General features: G+C 36.8%; 1 protein-coding gene and 2 long non-coding RNA genes across 3 annotated transcripts; 1 reads left to right on the forward strand and 2 right to left on the reverse strand.

Moving 5' to 3' along the window:
• The first annotated feature begins 2,262 nt into the window (after positions 1–2,262).
• Positions 2,263–3,404, forward strand: LOC145798762 (uncharacterized). Its single transcript, XR_014340300.1, has 2 exons — positions 2,263–2,951; positions 3,186–3,404. It is a non-coding gene; the product is annotated as an uncharacterized LOC145798762 (long non-coding RNA).
• Positions 3,405–4,194: 790 nt separating this feature from the next.
• LOC145799185 (uncharacterized) lies at positions 4,195–6,156 on the reverse strand. Its single transcript, XR_014341203.1, has 4 exons — positions 5,887–6,156; positions 5,463–5,546; positions 5,177–5,230; positions 4,195–4,325 (listed from the first exon to the last, which is right to left on the reverse strand). It is a non-coding gene; the product is annotated as an uncharacterized LOC145799185 (long non-coding RNA).
• A 1,284-nt stretch (positions 6,157–7,440) lies between these two features.
• On the reverse strand, positions 7,441–10,110 carry LOC114314022 (protein FAR1-RELATED SEQUENCE 5-like). The gene is made up of 5 exons (XM_028260455.1): positions 9,565–10,110; positions 8,317–9,479; positions 8,014–8,137; positions 7,841–7,912; positions 7,441–7,506 (listed from the first exon to the last, which is right to left on the reverse strand). The coding sequence occupies exons 1-5, from the start codon at positions 10,108–10,110 to the stop codon at positions 7,441–7,443; spliced, it is 1,971 nt and encodes a 656-aa protein (XP_028116256.1).
• Positions 10,111–20,747: the final 10,637 nt, after the last annotated feature.

Genomic DNA, 20,747 nt, shown 5'->3' on the forward strand with positions numbered 1-20,747 from the left:
TTTTTGTCTTTTGGTAAAGACAATTAAGTGGCCAATTGTCTTTCTGTTCTGGGTATTTTTAGTGACTTCCAAACTCAAGGTGAATATGATTATAAGAGTTTTTCACAAGATAGATTGAATAGGTTGGCTGACTTGTTATGGTATCCCATTGAGTCCTTGCCACTTAAGCATTTACAGCTGCCTTTTGGAGGTAATCCTTGAAGTGATTTTTTATTATTTTATTTTATTTTATTTTTTGAGTTTTGAGTCCAGTTATTGAGAAGATTGGAGGGGCGGAAGAGGTCTTTCTAAGGGAGGGAAGTGCACCTTGGTTCAATTAGTTTTGTCTGGTGTCCCTATTTATTTTTTTGTTTTTGTTTAAAGTTCCAGTTAATGTGGCTTAGTAGAATTGAGAAAATGATGATGGATTTTTCATGTGAAGGAAGTGATGAGCGCAAGTGAGATTACTGGTTAGTTGGGATGTGGTTTATTTTACAAAGAACAAATGGGTTTTGCTCTTCGTAACATACTTGCTAAAAATTAGGCGTTATTAGGAAAGTGGTTATGCAAATTCCTACTGTGGAAAACACCTTATGTCATTATGTGATTAAGAGTAAGCATGAGATCTAATTCAATGGTTAGGACTCTCATGTGGTTTATGAGGGAAATTCTAGATCTCCATGGAAGTGCATTTCTCAAGGGCTTGCTCTTTTTTCTCCATTAACTCATTTCATAGTGGGGAATGGGGAATATATCGTTTCAAGGAGGATGATCGAACTGGGGATAATTCTTTTGATAATTTGTTTCTTCATATGTATTGTTTATCTTGCTCTCATACTGCTTATATTGCTTTTGTTAGTTCCTCCTATGGGGCACTTATCTCTTGAAATTTCTTCTTTTTTTTTTTTTCTTTTTTTTTTTCTTTTTTTGAAATTTAAACAATGGACAGACTAATGAATTGGCTTCTTAATAGGCTATCATTCATGTGTTTCTTTGAGGTGCAATTTTATTGACAGAAGAGAGTGTAACATTGGTTATTTCTTGTTAATCTTTTTTTCACAAACTTATTGATAATCCTACGGTGCCACTTTTTGCTCCTCATGAGATGATTTGGAATGCTTGTGTGCCTTTTAAATTGTCTGTATGGTCTTTGCTTATAATATGATCAATTTCCTTCTGATTTGATTTAGAGAAGACCTAATTTCCTTTTGCTTCCAAAATGTTGCATTTTGTGTAGGGGAGATGAATAGAGCAGTGACCATCTATTTTTATATTGTTTCATAGTCTTGGGATTATGTTGAAAACTTTTTTGGTTCTGGAGATATGGATGGATTGGGTGGCTCCTTTCTCTTTCAGCTGAGTTGTTACAATAGTGATTTTGGTACTAATAAGAAAGCATGACCTCTTCGAAGTCATCATTTTTGCCATGTGTTTGGGAAATTTGGTTAGAGGGGAACATGAGTTTCCGAAGATAACTTTGATGATCTAGATGGGTTACGGGAAAAGATGTCATTTGTCCTCGTTTTGGGCTTCAGTCTCTTCTCGTTTAAAGGGAATTCAATTGTTTTTTATTGGGAGGGATTGGAAGCTGATAAAATATTTTTCATTTATTACATCTTATTGGTGAACTTGTTCTCTGTTTCCCTTCGTAACTTTTTTTTTTTCTTCTTATTATTAATAGAATTTTTTTTTTGGCTTTAAAAAGGCTGTCATTCTGTCAACTAAAATCAAAGCTTTCAGTGCCTTGGTTTGTATTGAGGCACTCTTCATATACTAGTTTAACAATAGGCTCGTAGGGAACATGCATTGTAATGCCTTGATGCTTGCTTAGGCTTGACTAGGCCATGGGGCTCTTTGAGCTTGATATCAACCATGGCATAACCTCGGCACTACTATGTTGACCTGTTTGATCATGCGACGATCTTATAAGATTCCTAGTGTCATTAGTCTCGATGGTTGGAGGAAAGGGTTCGCAGGGACATCTCCCTTCTTTAGTATATGTGCCTCCATTTGTCAAAGTATGAGAGATGAATATACTGTGTCGTGGTCCCTTACCTATATCGATGTTTGTTACGTTTCATAACTTTCAAATGAGCGTGTCTTTGTTATTGGCAGGTCCATCAATAAATGGGCAGTTAGACTTCAGAGGCCAAAACTTGGTTGTGCCGTGGCATGTAAACTAACCACTTACTTTACAAAGGAAAGAGTGCAAAGCAATCCTCCTTTTTTGTCTAAATGACTTGGAAGATTTCAATGACTACTGCTATCTTTGGGAAAATATGGCTCTACAATTTCGCCTTAAATTTTCTTGTCTAGACCTTTATTTATTACAGGAATAATAGTAAATCAGTTTAAAAACACTCTTTTATTTCTGATTTTTTTTACACTCGGCAAATCTATTACAAGGAAAACATGAATCTTGTTATTAGACTATGTTTGAATCCTAAAATTGTGTAGGGATTTGTTTCCCTTCCAAAAATCTCCTCTCCAATCTAAGCTCAAACACAGCCTTGAGTGATCCATTTCCCTCTCTTTCCCACCTACTTAACTATCTTTTCTACCAAATAAAGCTTCAGGTAAGGAGGTGTTTAAGTATGCAACCCCTTAAGCTTGTACGCCACAAACAACCTAATTATTAGTCCTTGGGTTACAAACAATTGATCAAGGCCATTGAATTGTTTAATGGTAAAAAATTGGAAACCAGGGCAACCGGTTAACCCTCCTATTTCGATCCCACTTCCTTTACTCTCTATTTTGTCTCTCCCTCTTATTCTCTTCCTCTTTGTAGCCCTTGATTTCCATTAACAACTGCAAGCCTCTGCTTGGTTCCATTGTTGAATCTTTATATAACCTTTGATTTCCAGCAACAATGGAACTGCAAGCCTCTGTTGGATTCCATTGTTGAACTATGAGTCTCTCACTCCGTCGACTCTCCTTGCTCTCGCGAGCAGCAACCCTATCTCTCCCTCAAGGTATCTTTTAAACCGTATCTCTCCCACACTCTATTGCTCTCTCTCTCTATATCTCACTCTATGATTCTCACTAAACCCTAGCCCTATTTTCAATTTTTTGAATCAATTTTTGGAATGTTTTACCAATTTTGATGACTTAAGGTAAAGTATATGTATATATAAACTATATATATATACACATTCTCCATTGTACTGATCTCTGTTTTTTTTTGTTGTGGTCTTGCTCAATTTCAGCGAAATATTGCGAATCTCTGAAATTCCAAGTCGATTTGCTCTCTCTTGATTTACTTATGTTAGATTTCGAAACCCTTTCAATTCAATAATTTCTTCATTTCTATATACAATTCTCATAATCGCTTCCACATTCTCCGGATTTTGTATATCAACAATGTGCTGAATTGGTTGAGGTTTGAAGAAGAGGAACAAAAAGTTATCCGAATAAGAGTTTTGAAATTGTCCCCCAGTAATTTTTAGAGAGAGAGAGAGTAATTTGCTTAGATCAGTCAATCAAAATGTGATTTCTCACTCTTTTTTTTTTTTTTTTTTTTTTTGTCGATTCACCAAATAGGAATGGCAACGGGGCGGGACGGGGCCGGGGATCACACTCCCGATCTCCGATGCTCGAATTTTTCCTGGCCCCGGCCCCGATCCCCGACGGGGACTCATAGCCCGGTCCCACCCCCGCCCCCGATCGGGGATCGGGGATCCCCGACCCCGAAAAATCCCCGATTTTTTTTTTTTTCCATAAAAATCTATAAACATGGATTAAAATATATTTGAGACAATGAAGACAATTAATATAGATTAAAATATATTTGTAAACCTGTAGCATTGCCATACAAAATAACCTGTAGCAATTTTAAAATATATTTAAAATATATTTGACACAATGCCATACAAATCTATAAACCTGTAGCATTGCCAATTAACATGGATTAAAATAACTTGTAGCATGCCAATTAACCTGTAGCATGCCATACAAAATTTGTAAACATGAATTAAAATACATCCCGTAAACATGGATTAAAATCTGTAAACAATGTCATACACAACACACACACACATCTTGTAGCATACAAAACATTGAGACAGTGTCAACATTGAGACAGTGTCTCAATGCCATACAAAACTCATAAAATAGCATTCTGTTTCTCCAAGAAAATTCAGCAGCCCACACACAAGAAAATGCAACAAGTAGCAAAGAGAATAATTAATCCCAAGCACAACCCGCAAGGGATAGGTTCCCCAAAAAATTGAAATTAAAAAAAAATATATATATATATATCCATTACAACATAAAAATCAAATCCATTGTTTCTCCAATATCCATACAAACCACACAACAACTTCCATCATCTCCTTCAACTTGAATTCCTGTTAAATAACAAAAGGAAAAAAACAAATAATTAATATTAATAAGATTTCTTTCTCTGTTTGAATTGAATTGGGACATTTCTTTCTCTTTTTTCTTTCTTTTAGATGAATGGAATTGAATTAGGACATGTACCAATAAGAAAAGGGTTTAAAATGCAAAGGAAATAAGCAAAGGGTTTAAAATGCACGTAAAGAAAAAAAAAAAACTCATTCTATACAGGATAGAATATACTGACAGTGACAGCAATGATCACAAAATGATAAATCCAATACATCCACACACAGCTGAATCAATGTCGTATAATATTAAACAGCTTTCTACGTGGTTCATAGCAACAAATAGATGGTGAATTTTATACATCCAACAAGAAAGCATAGAGAAAGGTAGCAGGACATAGCCTTACTGTCATCACATGATTTAACTAAAGTCAACAATACCTTATCCACACAATTTGACAGGTTAGTTTGATGAATCATCTTGCAACATATGCATCTAATCCCCTTTCAAGAAAAAAATAAAATAAAACAATTATTCTTCTCTAATATTTTCTTTTTCTCTGGCAACATATGCATCTAATCCCCTTTCACATCCAGTTTATGATATTCTTCAAAGTAATCTATCTAATCCCCTTTCACATCTAGTTTTTTAACCCATTTTATAGAATGGAATGCCCAAACAACATATATTATTATACACAGGTTACATATCCTAGCAGTTAACAAGCATAAAAGAAAATCCATGTTTGGTATGGTATCATCCCTTATCTGCAGCAGTTTAACCACCATTAAGCACACATAAAAGTAATCCAAAAAGGTATTGAAGAGAGAGAGAGAGAGAGAGTAATACCCACCTCTAGGTTTCGTTGGGTTGGATCAAGTAAATCTCCTATTTGTTCATTGTATATCTGAGACAGCAAAAGATAAATAAAATCAACATAAATTCTCAATCTATTTGATTCATGTCACAGACATAAAGAAGTAATACACCTTATATAAAGAAAAAGGCCCAAATATTTAAATAAATAAATAAACACACACAGAATCCAGTCTACACACAACTCATCGAAAAGTTATTACACCGCAAACATACAATCAATTGAATCAATGGCTACTACATTGACTAGAATTTAGAAATACCTGTCCATATGCCAAGATTGTTGTGTTGTAACCAGCTAATGCATTTTTAACTAAAGGAACACCAACTAACTGAAATACATATTCCTGGTAGAAACAAAACAATCAGATTGAAGGTTACATAGATTTGAAGGTTACATAGATCTGTTACACAGATCAGAATCCAGGTTAACAGATCTATATTTTTTTGTTAATATTTGTTGTATTATAAACAGATCAATAAACAGATCAATAAACAGATCTATAAACAGATCTATAGATAAAACAGATAGATCTACAAATTTAGAAGGAAAAAAAAAAAAAAAACAAACAAAGGTTAAATCTATATATAATATACACTCATATATATATATATAATATATATATATATATATATGTGAACCCTAGAACGAAATCCCTAGAGAGAGAGAGAGAGAAAGAGAGATACCTAAGGGAGAGAAAGCAGCGACGGTGAGGGAGAGAAAGCAGCAGCGGTGAGGGAGCGACAGAGGAACGGTAGAGGTGAGGCGGTAAGGGAGGATCGGTGGCGACGGAGGATCGCTGGTGAGGAGAGAGGCGCGGCGGTGAGAGAAAGAGAGAGGGGGAGACCAAACCAGTGGTGGCAAGCGAGAGCGAGAGAGAGAGGAGTCGCGCCGTGTGAGTGAGAGGAGAGGCTGAGTGTGTGTTTGAAACCCTAGACAAACACAAGCATATATATATATATGCAGGGACAAAATTGTAATTTCACATCGGGGATTAAGCGGGGCGGGGCCGGAGGCGGGGGGCGGGCCGAGTCCGGGTCTGAAACACCTATCCCCGTCCCCGGCCTGAATATCATCGGGGATGAACTTTTGAATACCATCCCCGTCCCACGAGGGTATTTTTCGGTGAATAACCACTTAATTCGGGGTCAGGGGGTCGGGTCACTATCGGGTCGGTTTCAGATTGCCATCCCTATCACCAAATGCTTGCTTCACACGGTCATTTAATTTCTCTCTCTCTCTCTCTCTCGATAAATGATGATTCGCCTTTTTTCTGGATTTGTTGAAGAATGAAGAAGATTGATGTGACTTAAATGAATGAATGAAAAAAGAATCGACTATTATAATCGATTTGTCAGAAAATTCGGCATACACGGATTCACCTCCTCTTCAGCGCTTTACAATCCGGCTCCCTTTAGTCATTCCACCAGATGGAGACGCGTGGCGTTTAGTAGATCTGAAGGCACCAAGGAGGCCACGTCTATAGAGTTGCTGAGTTAACAAAACGACACCAAAATTGGTAGTTTTGGGTTAACGGAAGGTGACTAACGAAATGATTCAACACTTATAATAAATAAAATAGATAAATGATTTTATTTTTTATTTTTTTTTTATCTTTTTGAACTGTTTGAATCTACCTCCGTAGGTCAACCGGTTGGTCGACCAGTAAAGACAATTTTTTTTTTTTTACTTTTTGAACTGTTTGAACCAGGCCAATTTTGCATGCACTGATCGACCGGTTGGTCAACCGGGTGGTCGACCAAGGGGTCGACCAGGTGGTCATCCAAGTGGTCGACCCATGTGTAAAATTCTGAAGCTTTTCTGCTTCCCTTAGTCTAAGCCAATCTATGTTATAACAAATTAGATTTCCCTTAGTCTAAGCCAATCTATTTTATAACAAATCTATTTTATAACAATCCAATTGCACAATCTCAGTGAATTCAACTCAACCACATTAGTGTTGTCCTGCAATACATCCTTATAAACAATCTCATACCCGCCTCATCAAATATGCTTATCAACAATAATATCTACAAAATCAACTCTTGCGAGATATTCTTCATTGTCCAAAAAATAAAATTTCATACCCAAAAAAAATCACTTCTACAATTCAATGGACCGTATAGCAATAGAAATATTCACAATCCACATTGACAATAAACATTCCCAAATTTAATGTTCACAATAAACATTCCCAGATTTTAATATTAACAAAAATCTTTCACTTGCAACAATCTTCATCAGTCTCCAAGAATTTCTGGATATATTGGTGTAGAGGAATTTCGAATAATGTTTAGATTGGGAACCTATGAAGTAAAAAACATAATCAGAATGACTTCAAAGCATAGAATTGAAGGATATCCACAATAATTCATGTTGCATACTTGATTGTAATGTGTGCTAGTCGAGTATTGTGATGAGTTAAGCAAAGTAGATCCTTGAAGTAAGGCTCGGAAGTTGGCATATTGAGGCTCTCCATTCCATGTCCAAGGCACTGAATTTGGTACTTCAGCTAATGGTTGCCTCATATGTAGGAATATATTCGAAGATACATGTACATCCTAGAAATTGAAATTTCTTGAAAAGAACTCGAATAAATTTTAAAATGTAAAGATAAGAACACAAAAAAATAAGTATTACCTGCATTGAAGTTGGTACTTGAATATATGGTGGCATCATATGTGGGAGCATATTTGAAGATGCTTGTACATCCTATCAAGATAAGAACTTAGATGAAACCAAGTAACATAAATTGAAAAATTTAAAGAATGTAAAGATCATAAAAAAAAAAACAAAAAAAAATTAAATAATACCTGAACGCGTTGCTTTTTCTTTCTTGAAGTCTCCAATGCCTTTTCCAAGCTACTTTTAATCCGTCGCCTTCCACGAATGGGATCAATCCTTTTCTTCAGTCCCTTCACTTGAATGACATTTTCACTGCCTCATTCATTCTCATTGTAGAGCTAGCATCATTTAAGTTTAGTGGTCCATTGGTGATACGTATACGCAACTTATTTTGAACAAATGCGAGCAATTTTTTCCCTTCCTGAACACAATCTTCATATGTTTCTTCCAATTCAGATGCCTAGGATAAAATCATAGTAAAGAGGGAGCACAATGACTTGTATATGCTGCTCTGTTCCAACTTAGGGTCTGCTTGAATATCGCGCTCTTTGTAATCTTGGACAATTTCAGCTCTTGCTAATTTTGTCCACCTTTTCAGGATATATTGGCTTGGAATTTCCATTATAATCATTTCATCTTTAAGAACCTTAATAACATGACTACACAATATTCCTTTCATCTCAAACAACCTACAAAAACAAGACAAATTACCATCTTTGTCTTTCTTCACTTCACGCATTGTAGATTGTCGATATGCTTTGACAATATAAACCAAACAATCATCCTTGTGAACACAATTTGCTGCATATAACTCAAGTGAACCCACATATTCATCTTGAAATTCTTCAAAGATAGTTTTTGTGTAAACATCTCCTGCCTGAGTCAACATTAGAACTTGGACTTTTATCCTAGGCAACTTATATGACAATGCATACTCAGCTTCATATTCCTTATATCGCTTCTCATTAAGCACCCTTTCAAAGTGAATGAAAAATTGAATCAAATTGTAATCTGATCTCAAGTACTCTTTCAAATCAGCATTTAAGCTCTCACTAAGTTGTGTGCTCTTCATCCCTGCTGACCATGTCCACCTAACATATGCCCTAACCCATTTTTTCCTTAAATGAAAAATGCTTTGCAGCCATGAATTATCATGAACATCAAACTCATCTAACATAGCATTCCAAGCTGCAAAAAATTCCTCTTCCTCCTCATACTCATCTATAAACTTTCCCAAAACACTTCTTACCCCACCAGGACTGCTAAAAATGCCACTCATATGTTTTACAGCATTTTGCATCATATGCCATGTGCATAGCCTATGATATGTGTTAGGCATCACATATGAAATAGCCTTAGCCATTGCTACATCCTGATATATGAAAATAGTTTTTGGATGTTTATTTGACATTGCCTCTAAAAAAGTTTTAAACAACCATATAAACGAACCGGTTGTTTCATCATACATCAATGCAGCTCCAAAAACAATGGTCTCTCGGTGGTTATTGAAGCCAACGAAAATAGCAAAAGGGCGGCTCTCTCTATTAATCTTGTATGTTGTGTCAAATGTTACAACATCCCCAAATTGACCGTAGTCAATTATCATTCTATTATCTGCCCAAGAAATATTTGTTATTTGCTCTTCAGTATCCAACTGCACAGAATGAAAGAATGAAGGATTTTGTACCGTCTGATCTTGAAAATACTTCAATATGCTCCCTGCTTCACCAAATTCCAACATTCTTTGTCTTTTTGTTCTTAAATAATTCTCTTGAATCTTTTTTCAAAAACCCAACACATTCCCTTCCACCTGCCTCTCTACCCATTAACTCATAGGATGACCTAAGAGGTATCCCACAGTCATCTGCTAAATCTATTTCAATATATTGAGAGGTGGAAATTTTTCTTTGGGAAGGAAGCATATGAGCACATGCACTTACTACAAGGGGATGGTTATGTGTTTCTACAAAATTGATAACTCTATACTTCCCAATTTGCCTAATTAATTTAATGCTCATCAAAGCACCACAACCGGTCCTTGTCTCCGCCCTAGGAATCCTTACAGAAAAATCTCTTTTATCAGATTTTCTAAGACCCTCCTTAGAACAAACAAATGTCCTTGAAGTAATTTCACCGGTCTTACTTTTATGAGCATATTGTTTTCTAATACTAAATCCAACTCTACCTCCATAAGAATTATAAAATTCATAAGCTGATTGTTCAGAGTCAAATTCCATACCTAATATGGATTTACATTGTGTATCATCCTCACCATGAACATCCATTAGCAATTGTTAAATCATCAATCTTCGATATATCCAATACCTAAAATGCAAAACAGTAAACATGATTTTTTATCTAATAAATATGTGAAAGCAGTACATGGTTTAATGTTCTTAAATGATATTGAGGCTCTGTTTTACACATTAATGTTCTGTTTCATACTATCTACCAAATCAATTTTTTCTTTTTCTAAATATTTGATTTGTGGAAAATTGATTGTCTTCTCCTAAATCAATAGAAAAACTTTACAAAAGTATCTAAAAGCCTAACCTTGATTGATATGACAAATTTGTTTCTGCTTAAGAGTGAAAAAAATCTTTTCAGTGAAATATGAGCATCATATACATACCAGATTTTAGGTGGGTTTTCTAAAATTACTAGATTTATGAGCATCATATATAAAGGAGCATATATTAATGAGTTCTCAAACTGACTGACTATTGCTAATCTGTTCAGTGAAATATATAAATGAGATTTATATGTGCTCATTTATAAATGAACATATATAAATAAGCATGAAAACTATTGCTTCTAGATTTTAGGTGGGTTCTCAAACAGACTAGCAAATATATACATATGAGAATCTAACTTCCAGATTTTCACCATGATTCACACCCATGTTTGCAAGTCTCATTGAGGCATTTCATCATACACTTGGAATGGATTTGAACCCAAAAAAAAAAAAAAAAAAAAAAAAAAAAAAAAAAAAAAAAAAAAAAACGAAAATAAACTACTACAAATCTAACCTTTGGTGTTTACAATTGTTTGGGTAAACAAAGATTTTCAAATGATGAAGTCCAAGGATGGCGAAGCCTTCTACTGTCGATTGATTATAAATGGAAAAAAAACTGAATCATAGATAGGGGACTGGGTTCTGAGAAAGAGAGAGAGAGAGGGAAGGAGGGATTGGGTTCTGAATTTATGAAAAAGGCGGGAGAAGGGATCTGAATCTGGATTTGTAATTCAAAATAAAAAATAAAAAAAAAAGAACTTTCCGTTACATACCTCCATCTAGCCAAAACGATAGAACTTGGTGTCGTTTTGTTTGTTTCTTGAGCATCACAGACGTGGCTCCCTTTTTGCCCGTCGGATCCGTTGTCGCCACGCGTCTCCATCTGGTGGAATGGCTGGAGGGAGTCGGACTATAAAGCGCTGGAGAGGAGGTGAATCCGGCATACACAAATCACATTTCGACTTCATTTAGGGCTAGTTTGACAAGTTCAAAAAAAGTCAAAAAGTTAAAAAGTTATCACTATTTATCAAAAAAATATAAAGAAATTAATATATAAATATTAATTTGAATGGTAAATTAATATAAAAGTTTAACTTTTCCCACCCATCAACGTACTGACGTCAGCCACCTGCAATGAAAGAAAAAAAAATAATAATGTGTGTACATTCACTAAATTGAATGATAAAGTTGGGCCTGTGGGGGCCCACCATAAGTCTCGTTTTGATAATCCGAACCGTTAATATGTAGAATTCGTCTAGTAATATATGCCTGTAAAAAATCACGTCTATAGAATATTGCTAACTACATGATCAAATCAGTTTTGTATAAAAATTGGATGGTATTATAGTTTACAGTTGACAAAAAAAACTAACATGATCAGATAGCTATAGATATCCAATCAACGTGATTTTTTACAAGTATATAGTACTCGACGAGTTCTACACAATGAATGGTTCTGATTAGAAAAACGGGACCCGTGGTAGGCCCCCACAGGCCGAACAACACCGTCCAATCAAAGCCCGAAAAGGAAGCAATTTTTTCCCATGTATTCACCTTCACCAAGCCGACTGTAATGTTCTCATCCGTACGGCGTACTACATATCTTCTCCTACACACTTTTTTATATAATTTTTTAATACACATTTTTCCATAAAAAAGTTAAAAAATTAACCCAAACATCCATATTTTGTTCCTCAATTTTTTAGTTCAAAAAGATAAAAAATACACTTATTTAAGACACCCTAAACAATCCCTTGATTTCTGCACGTTAAAGCACGCACACACACTACTCATTTGTGACCACTTTCAATTTCTTTCCTTTAAATTATTGGGACCATTATTTACATATCAGTTCCACTGATCCCAATCTCTATTTCCTCTTCTTTTTTTCTTCTTCTTTTTTTTTATATATTTTTTTTCCTCTCAAAAAACCTGTTTGGCTTCCTGGAAAATTGAATGAACTGGACCGGCATTATATTTGTCCTCCTCTTCTTTTTTGTTTTTTCCCTTTTCCTGGCAACTTCACTAATTTCATGTATTGATTACATTTTTTTGTTTTTAAATTTGAAAAATGATTTACAAACATAAGTTTTATATAAAATTTGTCACAAAAGCAATGCAAAAACAACATAATCATATCGTTCAATTTTATGTATGAATTTTATATTTACATAACATTACTTGTTTTATTTTCCAACAATGTCCTTTTTAAAACCTTATCAACAAAAGCAACTCTGCAATTTGTAATGCTGATAGTGTTTTGTTTATTTCTTGGTTTAAAACCAAAAATGATGCAAAAATACAAAGACATTTTTTTTTTTTGAATGAAAATACAAAGGCAATTGGTTTCATATAATATTGTCGTTACCCATTTAAAGTCTGCTTTCTATTCTAGGAATTGGAAGAGATTACGGTCTCTCTTTTTAGCCCTAGTTACAACTTAAAACCTATTTTCAAAACATGGGGACTTTAACGTAATTGCGGATTCAGTGGCAATGATTGTGGAATATATATTTTAAAAATAATAACTTATCTGTTTATATTCAATTTATAGAAAATTTTTAGCTCAGAGTAATCTTAGATTGGATTTATATGCAGTTTTACAATATATGATGAAAGTAAATGCATTACTTTAAGAGCTAAATGATTATATTTGTATGTGTTTGTGTATGTGGTTTAGATTATATTTGCTCAATGATTTTAATTCATTTTGTCCTCTCTTTTTTTCTTCTCTTGTTTATTTATTTTCTTTTGCATATCAAATTCTAGTTTACTTATGAATTGCACACTATGTACACAAACACATACATATATGCATATGTTCTAGACTATGTGTTTAATGAATTGAATAATATGTTTTTTTTTTTCTTCCTTTTTTTTAGTTTTTTAAGCAAGCAACAAAAGATTTTATATGTTATTGGCATGCTAATGCGTACTCCTGCAATCAAACTCAAGTTTTGGCTTGGTTGATACTTTTTGACAACCTTACTAATAGAAAAAAGGACAAGGTGCTCTAGGAATCTATCTTACTAATAATAATAACCAAGGGCCTTCTATATGCCATGTCATTGTAAAGCTACAACTTAGAATAGGCCTTACCTTCTATGAAATACAATTTCATGCACTTTGCACCCCTTCACTTTGACCTAAGTCTCACCTTGTTTTTAGTTTCAATTTCAATTGTGATAATCAAAAGTTTACATAGTTTTGGTCAAATTTCAATGTCAATCCTTTATCAAATATCTCCCATCAACTTTGAAGGGGTGTAAGCATATGAGTGGATAACACTTTCACCCCCAAGTTTCACTTTAGTGTTTAATGAGTTGATTTATATTGTAAAGTAGCTCAAATTGTGAGAAGTCATGTTATTGGGTTTACTTGTCCATACACACAAAATTCAATTATCTTGTTCAAATAAAAAATTGATTAGCAAACCATCAGAGAAATTGTAACGCCCTAAATTTCTAGCCCAAATGATAATACAACAATCATGGCTCTTTCAAGGAAAAACCGAATATAAATCTCCAAACTTATATTACATGATATAATAGTTCTTCATGCTACAATACATTCATCCAATAACAAGTAAATAAACAAATAAATACCCCAAAGGGTTTACAACTTTCCAAGGCTTGAGCCTGGTTATACAAAACGGTTATTCAAACCCACACAAACACAGCCCTTGGCTTACACACAGAGTCATAGCGAAATGAGAGCATTATATTCCCAACACACATACCTCCACATCCCTAGTTGGGTAGGATCACCACATCTTTTCCTGCACAAAAATCCCGTAGGGTAAGCATAAAACCTAGTAGAAAATTTTTATCAAAGTATATACATTTTATATAAGCCTCAAAAGATGAAATGCACATGCCATGCTATGCCCTTTTTGAAGATAAATCACTTTTTCATCTTTTGAAAATCATCATGCTTAATGATATCATGCAATTTCAATTGTTCAAAACTTAACAATTTATTTCAAGGGCGGTAAATATGACTCTGGTAATCCCTAGGTCAGTGTCTGCAAGTAGACTATACAAGTACTATCAAATTGTCATTTTTACCGGTATTAACCGGAAGGCTCGACACTTATTCATGTCAATTTTCGGTCTTTCACCCCGGACTCTCAGGCCAACTTATTCAATATCATTTATACCACCTATCAAGACTTACCAACGTATTTACCCCAAAATCATTCCATGAAAACTTGTTTCTCAACATTCTTTTCTCAATGCAAGTTTTCAAATCAACTTTCAAAATTTAATGTAATCAAATGAATTGATATGCCAATTTCACAATATGAATAGAAATACTTTTATTCCAATTCATCATCCAAGAAATAACACAATTTCCTCTTCTCAAGTATCCTCAACAATTAGTTATTTCAAGACTATTTCAACGTTTTGAACAATAATTTTCAAAATGAACAACAATTCTTATATTCCTTGAAATTCATCATTTATATAAATATAAATAAGAAATTTTATAAACATCCATTTATTTTGACACACAAAATAAATATAACAATATCATTCATGGATTTTCAGTCTTCTAAAAAAAAATTCCCAAATTCTAGGTTTTCTCACCAAAACTATACAACTCAAATCTTTTGAAAGAAAACTTTTCTAAATCATCTTTTCTTCAATCAACGAAGATCAAAACCCATAAGATCATTTTAAAAGAACAAGAGACAAGCACACTTTCAAAATCGCCCAACTTCTTGAATTAACAATCAATTTTCAAAGCTATCGAAGGATGATTTTGAAAATCATCTAGATCTTGAAAAAATATATATATATATAACTTTAAGAAAATCCCTACCTCAAGTTTTGAAGAAGAAATGAGATGAAACCCCCAAAATCAGTGGTGTCCAAACTCGATCTTCACCGCACACAACGAAGCCCTCGAGGGGCTAACCAACTTTGATAAAGAACTTAGGTCCAAATCCGAAAGGATTTGAAGAAATCAAAGATCTTGTGAGGTTTTTGGTAGGAAATGTAGGGAGAAGGGAGAGGAAATGTTTTTAGAGAGAGAGAGATATATACAAAAATGATTCAACTTCAGCCCAAAAGAGAGAAGAAAAGGGAAAAAATTCCAGATCTCACCAACCCACCACACCGCACTCCCGCACCTGCCTTTTTAGCAGTGTGCAAGCCGTGCTCTCCCCTGAAATCCGCACGTGCGGCTTGCTCTCCCGCTCGAGCGGACAAGCAACTTCGAATGCATTTTGCATTTTTGTTTTGGGGGCGCTACCCCTCAACCCCGCCAGGTTGCTGCCTTAGGACCCGCCAAGGGGCGTTGCCCCCTGGACCCCCGCAAGCTGACCGAGCAGCTCGACCCCCAGTATACTCAGCGAAGTAGCAAAACTGGAATCGCTACAACTTTCCTCCCTTAAAGAAATTCATCCCCGAAATTTCAAATCAACTACCCAAACAAAGGGTTTCTAGCGATCAAAACCACGTTATTTCATTTTCAAATCACAATACTAACTCTCAACCAAATTCCACCATTTTTACCATGGTTATCTCATTAACAACAACCTCCTAAATACGCATAGACATGAAATTTCCCACAAAGTAATGGCAACTCTAAACAACCTTATGCTTAAAACAACAACGCACATATCAACATGTGGTTAACAACTTTAAATATGTTTCTCTCAACACTAGGGAATATTACAAAGAAAAGCAGCTTAAGCATTTTCAAATAAATCCGGATATTTGGAGCGGACTTCCGCCTCCCATTCCCATGTCGTTTCTTCAACCCCATGGTGTCTCCACGACACATTTACCAACAGTATAGTTTTGCCCCGTAGCACTTGCTCCCGGTATCTAATATTTGAACCGATCGTTCTTCGTAAGAGGCATTCTCATCTACCTCCAAGTCAACCCAATCAAGAACATGAGAAGGGTCGGGTTCATACTTCCTAAGTATAGATACATAAAATACATTGTGAACTCCCGAAAATTGTGGCGGTAAAGCCAACTAGTATGCCACTTTCCCAATTCGCTCTAAGATCTCAAAAGGCCCAATGAACCTTGGAGATAATTTACCACTCTTACCAAATCTCATCAAACCTCGCCTTGGTGAGATTTTTAGAAACACATGGTCACCAACTTCAAAAGATAAATGTCGTCTCCTCTTATCGGCATAACTCTTTTGTTGGCTTTGGGCCATAACTAACCTCTTTTAAATAAGAACAACTTTCTCGGTTGTCTCTCTAACAATTTTCGGACCCAGTAACGGTGCACCACCCACTTCGGCCCGACAAACCGGTGATCTACAAGGTCGACCATATAAGGCCTCAAATGGTGCCATCCCAATACTAGCTTGGTAACTATTGTTGTAAGCAAACTCAATCAACGGTAAATGCCTTTCCCAAGGCCCCTTATAATCAAGGACACAAGCTCTAAGCATGTCCTCCAAAATCTGAATGGTATGTTCCGACTGTCTATCGGTTTAAGGGTGATAAGCGGTGCTAAGAGTCAACTTAGTTCCCAACGCCTCTTGAAGGCTTTTCCATAACCGGGTAGTAAAACGAGGATCCCTATCCGACACAATAGTCACAGGGACTCCATGAAGTCAAACTATCTCTCTAATGTATAACTCTACCAAGCGTTCAACTGAGTCGCTGGTGCACATCGGAATGAAATGGGTAGACTTAGTCAACCTATCAACAATCACCCAAACGGCGTCATTGCCTCGTTGTGTTCTAGGAAGCCCAACTACAAAATCCATGGTAACACGCTCCCAATTTCACTCGCCTATTGGTAAGGGTTGTAACAAACCCGATGGTTTTTGGTGTTCGGCCTTCACTTGTTGACAAGTAAGGCACTTCGATACAAATAAAGTGACATCCCGTTTCATACCCCTCCACCAAAACTAACGACTAAGATCATGATAGATTTTAGTGCCTCCCGGGTGTACCGCAAGGCGTAAGTGATGGAACTCTCAAAGTACTTCCTCTTTACAAGATTCTGGTACAAACAAATGGTCTCGGTAACGTACACTCAGATCCGAGTGAACGTTCAAACCTTTCTCTTCATTTCCATTGGAAATCTTAACACGGATTGATTCCACATCACGATCTCCTCGTTGTGCCTCTATGACCTTACTAACCAATGTAGGTTGAGTATTCAAAGTAAACAAGGTAACACTCTCTCCGGACTCACCCAAGTGCAAATCAAACTTGCCAATAACATCTAGCATATCCCATTGGCCACACTTGCCAAACTACTCACAGATTTTCGACTCAAAGTATCGGCCACCATATTGGCTTTTCTCGGATAATAGTGTAACTCAAAGTCATAATCCTCTATAAATTCCATCCATCTCCATTGTCGTAAATTCAAATCTTTTTGAGAAAAAAAATACTTTAAATTCTTATGATTGGAGAAAATCTCAAATTTCTCACCATACAAGTAATGCCTCCAAATTTTCAAGGCAAAAAATCACCGCCGCTAATTCTAAATCATGGGTGGGGTAATTCTTCTTGTGAGTTTTCAATTGTCGTGATCCGTAGGCCACAACTTTTCCCTCTTGCATCAAGACACAACCAAGACCATCCCTAGATGCATCACAATAGACAGTGTAATTCAAACCCCTTTCGGGAATTATCTAAACTAGTGCGGTAGTCAATCTAGTCTTAAGCTCTTGGAATGACTTTTCACAAGCCTCATTGCACACAAATTTGATACCCTTTCTAGTCAACCTAGTCAAAGGTGCAGCTAGTCTAGAGAAGTCCCTTACAAAACGTCGATAATACCCCGCTAATCCCAAGAAACTCTGAATTTCAAAAACATTCTTGGGTTATTCCCAATCCTGTACGGCATCTATCTTTGAGAAGTCCACAGTCACTCCCTCTCTAGACATTACATGCCCCAAAAACTTCACATCTGTTAACCAAAACTCGTATTTTTCAAATTTGGCATACAATTGGTGCTCACTAAGTAAACCCAGCACTACCTGCAAGTGAGTCTCATGTTCCTCTTCAGAGGTTGAATAAATCAAGATGTCGTCCACAAATACAACCACAAAACGGTCCAAGTATTCTCGAAAAATTCTGCTCATCAAATCCATAAAGGAAGCCGGTGCATTGGTCAACCCAAAAGGCATTACAAGGAATTCATAATGGCCATAACGAGTACGAAAGGCCATCTTCTGAATGTCCTCCTCCCGAACTCTTAACTGATGCTACCCCGACCTCAAATCTACTTTTGAGAAGCAATGAGACCCTCTAAGTTGGTCAAACAAATCATCTATTCTGAGTAGAGGATACTTGTTCTTAACTGTAACTCTATTCAACTTGCGGTAATCAATACACAACCGCAATGACCTACCCTTCTTCTTTGCAAAGAGAGTCGGCGCTCCCCATAGCGATGTACTAGGGCGAATGAAGACCTTGTCTAAAAGTTCTTGGAGTTGAATCTTCAACTCATGCAATTCGGCGGGTGCAAATCTATACGGTGACATGGAAATCGGTGTCATGCCAGGCACTAATTCAATGGAGAACTCGATCTCCCGATGAGGTGGTAAACTAGTAAGATCTTCTGGAAAGACATCTAGGTATTCACAAACAACCCTTGGTAACTCAACACGAGCCCCGTCACTCTCACTATCCAAGAGAGTTGCAAGAAGGCCACTAAGCTTGCTCTTACTACGAGGGTCAACAATTGGCAACAAGGCTCTATCAACTCGGTTCCCCAGAAAATAGAAACGATCACCACCCGAAGTGCACACTGTAACTCTCTGATAGAAACAATCAATCACAGCTTGATAAGAACACAACCAGTCCATGCCTAAAATGACATCAAAACTCAATATATCTAGAAACACAAAAGAAAACAGAAGTCGACGCCCGACAACTTCTATTTCACAATCACAACAACCCCGGTCTAAATCAACTGTACCCCCAACAGGCGACTCTACTTTGAGTAGAGGCACTAACTATGCTACCTCTAACCCCAATGCAGAAGCAAATACAGTAGATATAAATGAATGAGACGCACCTGTGTCTATCAATACATTAGCCAAAGAATTACACACAACAAAAATATATCTCACAATTGAGGATTCTGGCAACTGCTCTGGCACGGTAACAACATACACACGCCCCAGTGGCCTCTGATTAACTTACTCCCCTCTCGGAGCATAGGCATGTTGTACTGATTGAGCCGAAGTGGCTCCATGATTAACTCGCGAAGCTTGGATTGATTGAGCCTGCTGGTGGCTCTGAGTCTGTCTCGACCCTGATACGCCAGATGTGCCTCCCAACTGTGGGCAAGTTCTCTTCATATGCCCCGGCTAACCATACTGATAACAATTAAACCCTTGACCTTTATTCTGAGGTTGAGACTGACTTTGAGATCGATTAGGTGGTGGTAGCATTAACTGCCCTCCTCTCTTCTGTGGGCATGAGAAGGATTTGTGACCCGGTTGGCCACACTTGAAACACGAGAAGCTACTTGATGCACTTTTTCCTGGACCCGCACTAAGCAAAGGAAAAGTGGATCTAGACTGCTATGGTTGGAACTGGGATGGATAGGTGTTCCTGCTCTTCTTGTTCTGCCTATAGTCTCCTTGAGACTCTTGGCCCCTAGACCTCGAACTCTGAAGCCTCTCCTTCTCGGCTTGTATGGAAATTTCTACGTGTGTCGCCGTCTCCACAAGACGTTCATATTCCCGAATCATATTCCCGACAAGCTTGAACATAATTTTTGTTTTCAATTTCTTTTCAAATTCAATGCAACGGCGCTCTTCCGTTGCCACCAACTCTGGTGCAAATCTGGACAAACTAGAGAAAACCGCCTCAAACTCGACCACGGGCATGTCGAGTTGCTTGAGGTCTTTAAACTCTTGCCTCAATCTCTCCCTAGAGTGGGAGGTATGTACTTATCTTGGAAAGCAACCGCAAAGGCTTCCCATGTCAGCTCCACTCTACCCTTGGCATATTTCCACCATTGACCGGCGTCTCCCTTAAGGTAGTAACTCGCTATAGTCACTCTTAGTTCACCATCTTTGATGTGAAACATCTCAAATTTCTTCACAATTTGTTTGAGCCACTCATGCACTTTCTTGGGCTCGGGACCACCATGGAACTCATCCGGTTTGGCCTGCAAGAACTCTCTAGTAAGGAAACTCGCCCTTGACTCCGCGGTGTTCTCTCGGGCTTGATTCTCCACCCTCAACAAGTTCATGGACTCCCTTAAAGCCCCTGTCATTTCTTGAGCTAGGGCCCCCATTGTGGTTTGACCCGCTTGTCCCACCTGCTCAACCACATTAGCTTGGCCTGCTTGCTCGGCCATATTAGGTTGGCCGAACCCTTCTTCTTGCACTAGAACCCTACGGACCGGTACCTTATGCACACCTCGGCGAGCTCTACCACGCCTCCCGCTTCAACCACCA

This window comes from Camellia sinensis, chromosome 9, assembly GCF_055761805.1.
Source record: "Camellia sinensis isolate YWXY chromosome 9, ASM5576180v1, whole genome shotgun sequence".
Classification (NCBI taxonomy): Eukaryota; Viridiplantae; Streptophyta; class Magnoliopsida; order Ericales; family Theaceae; genus Camellia; species Camellia sinensis.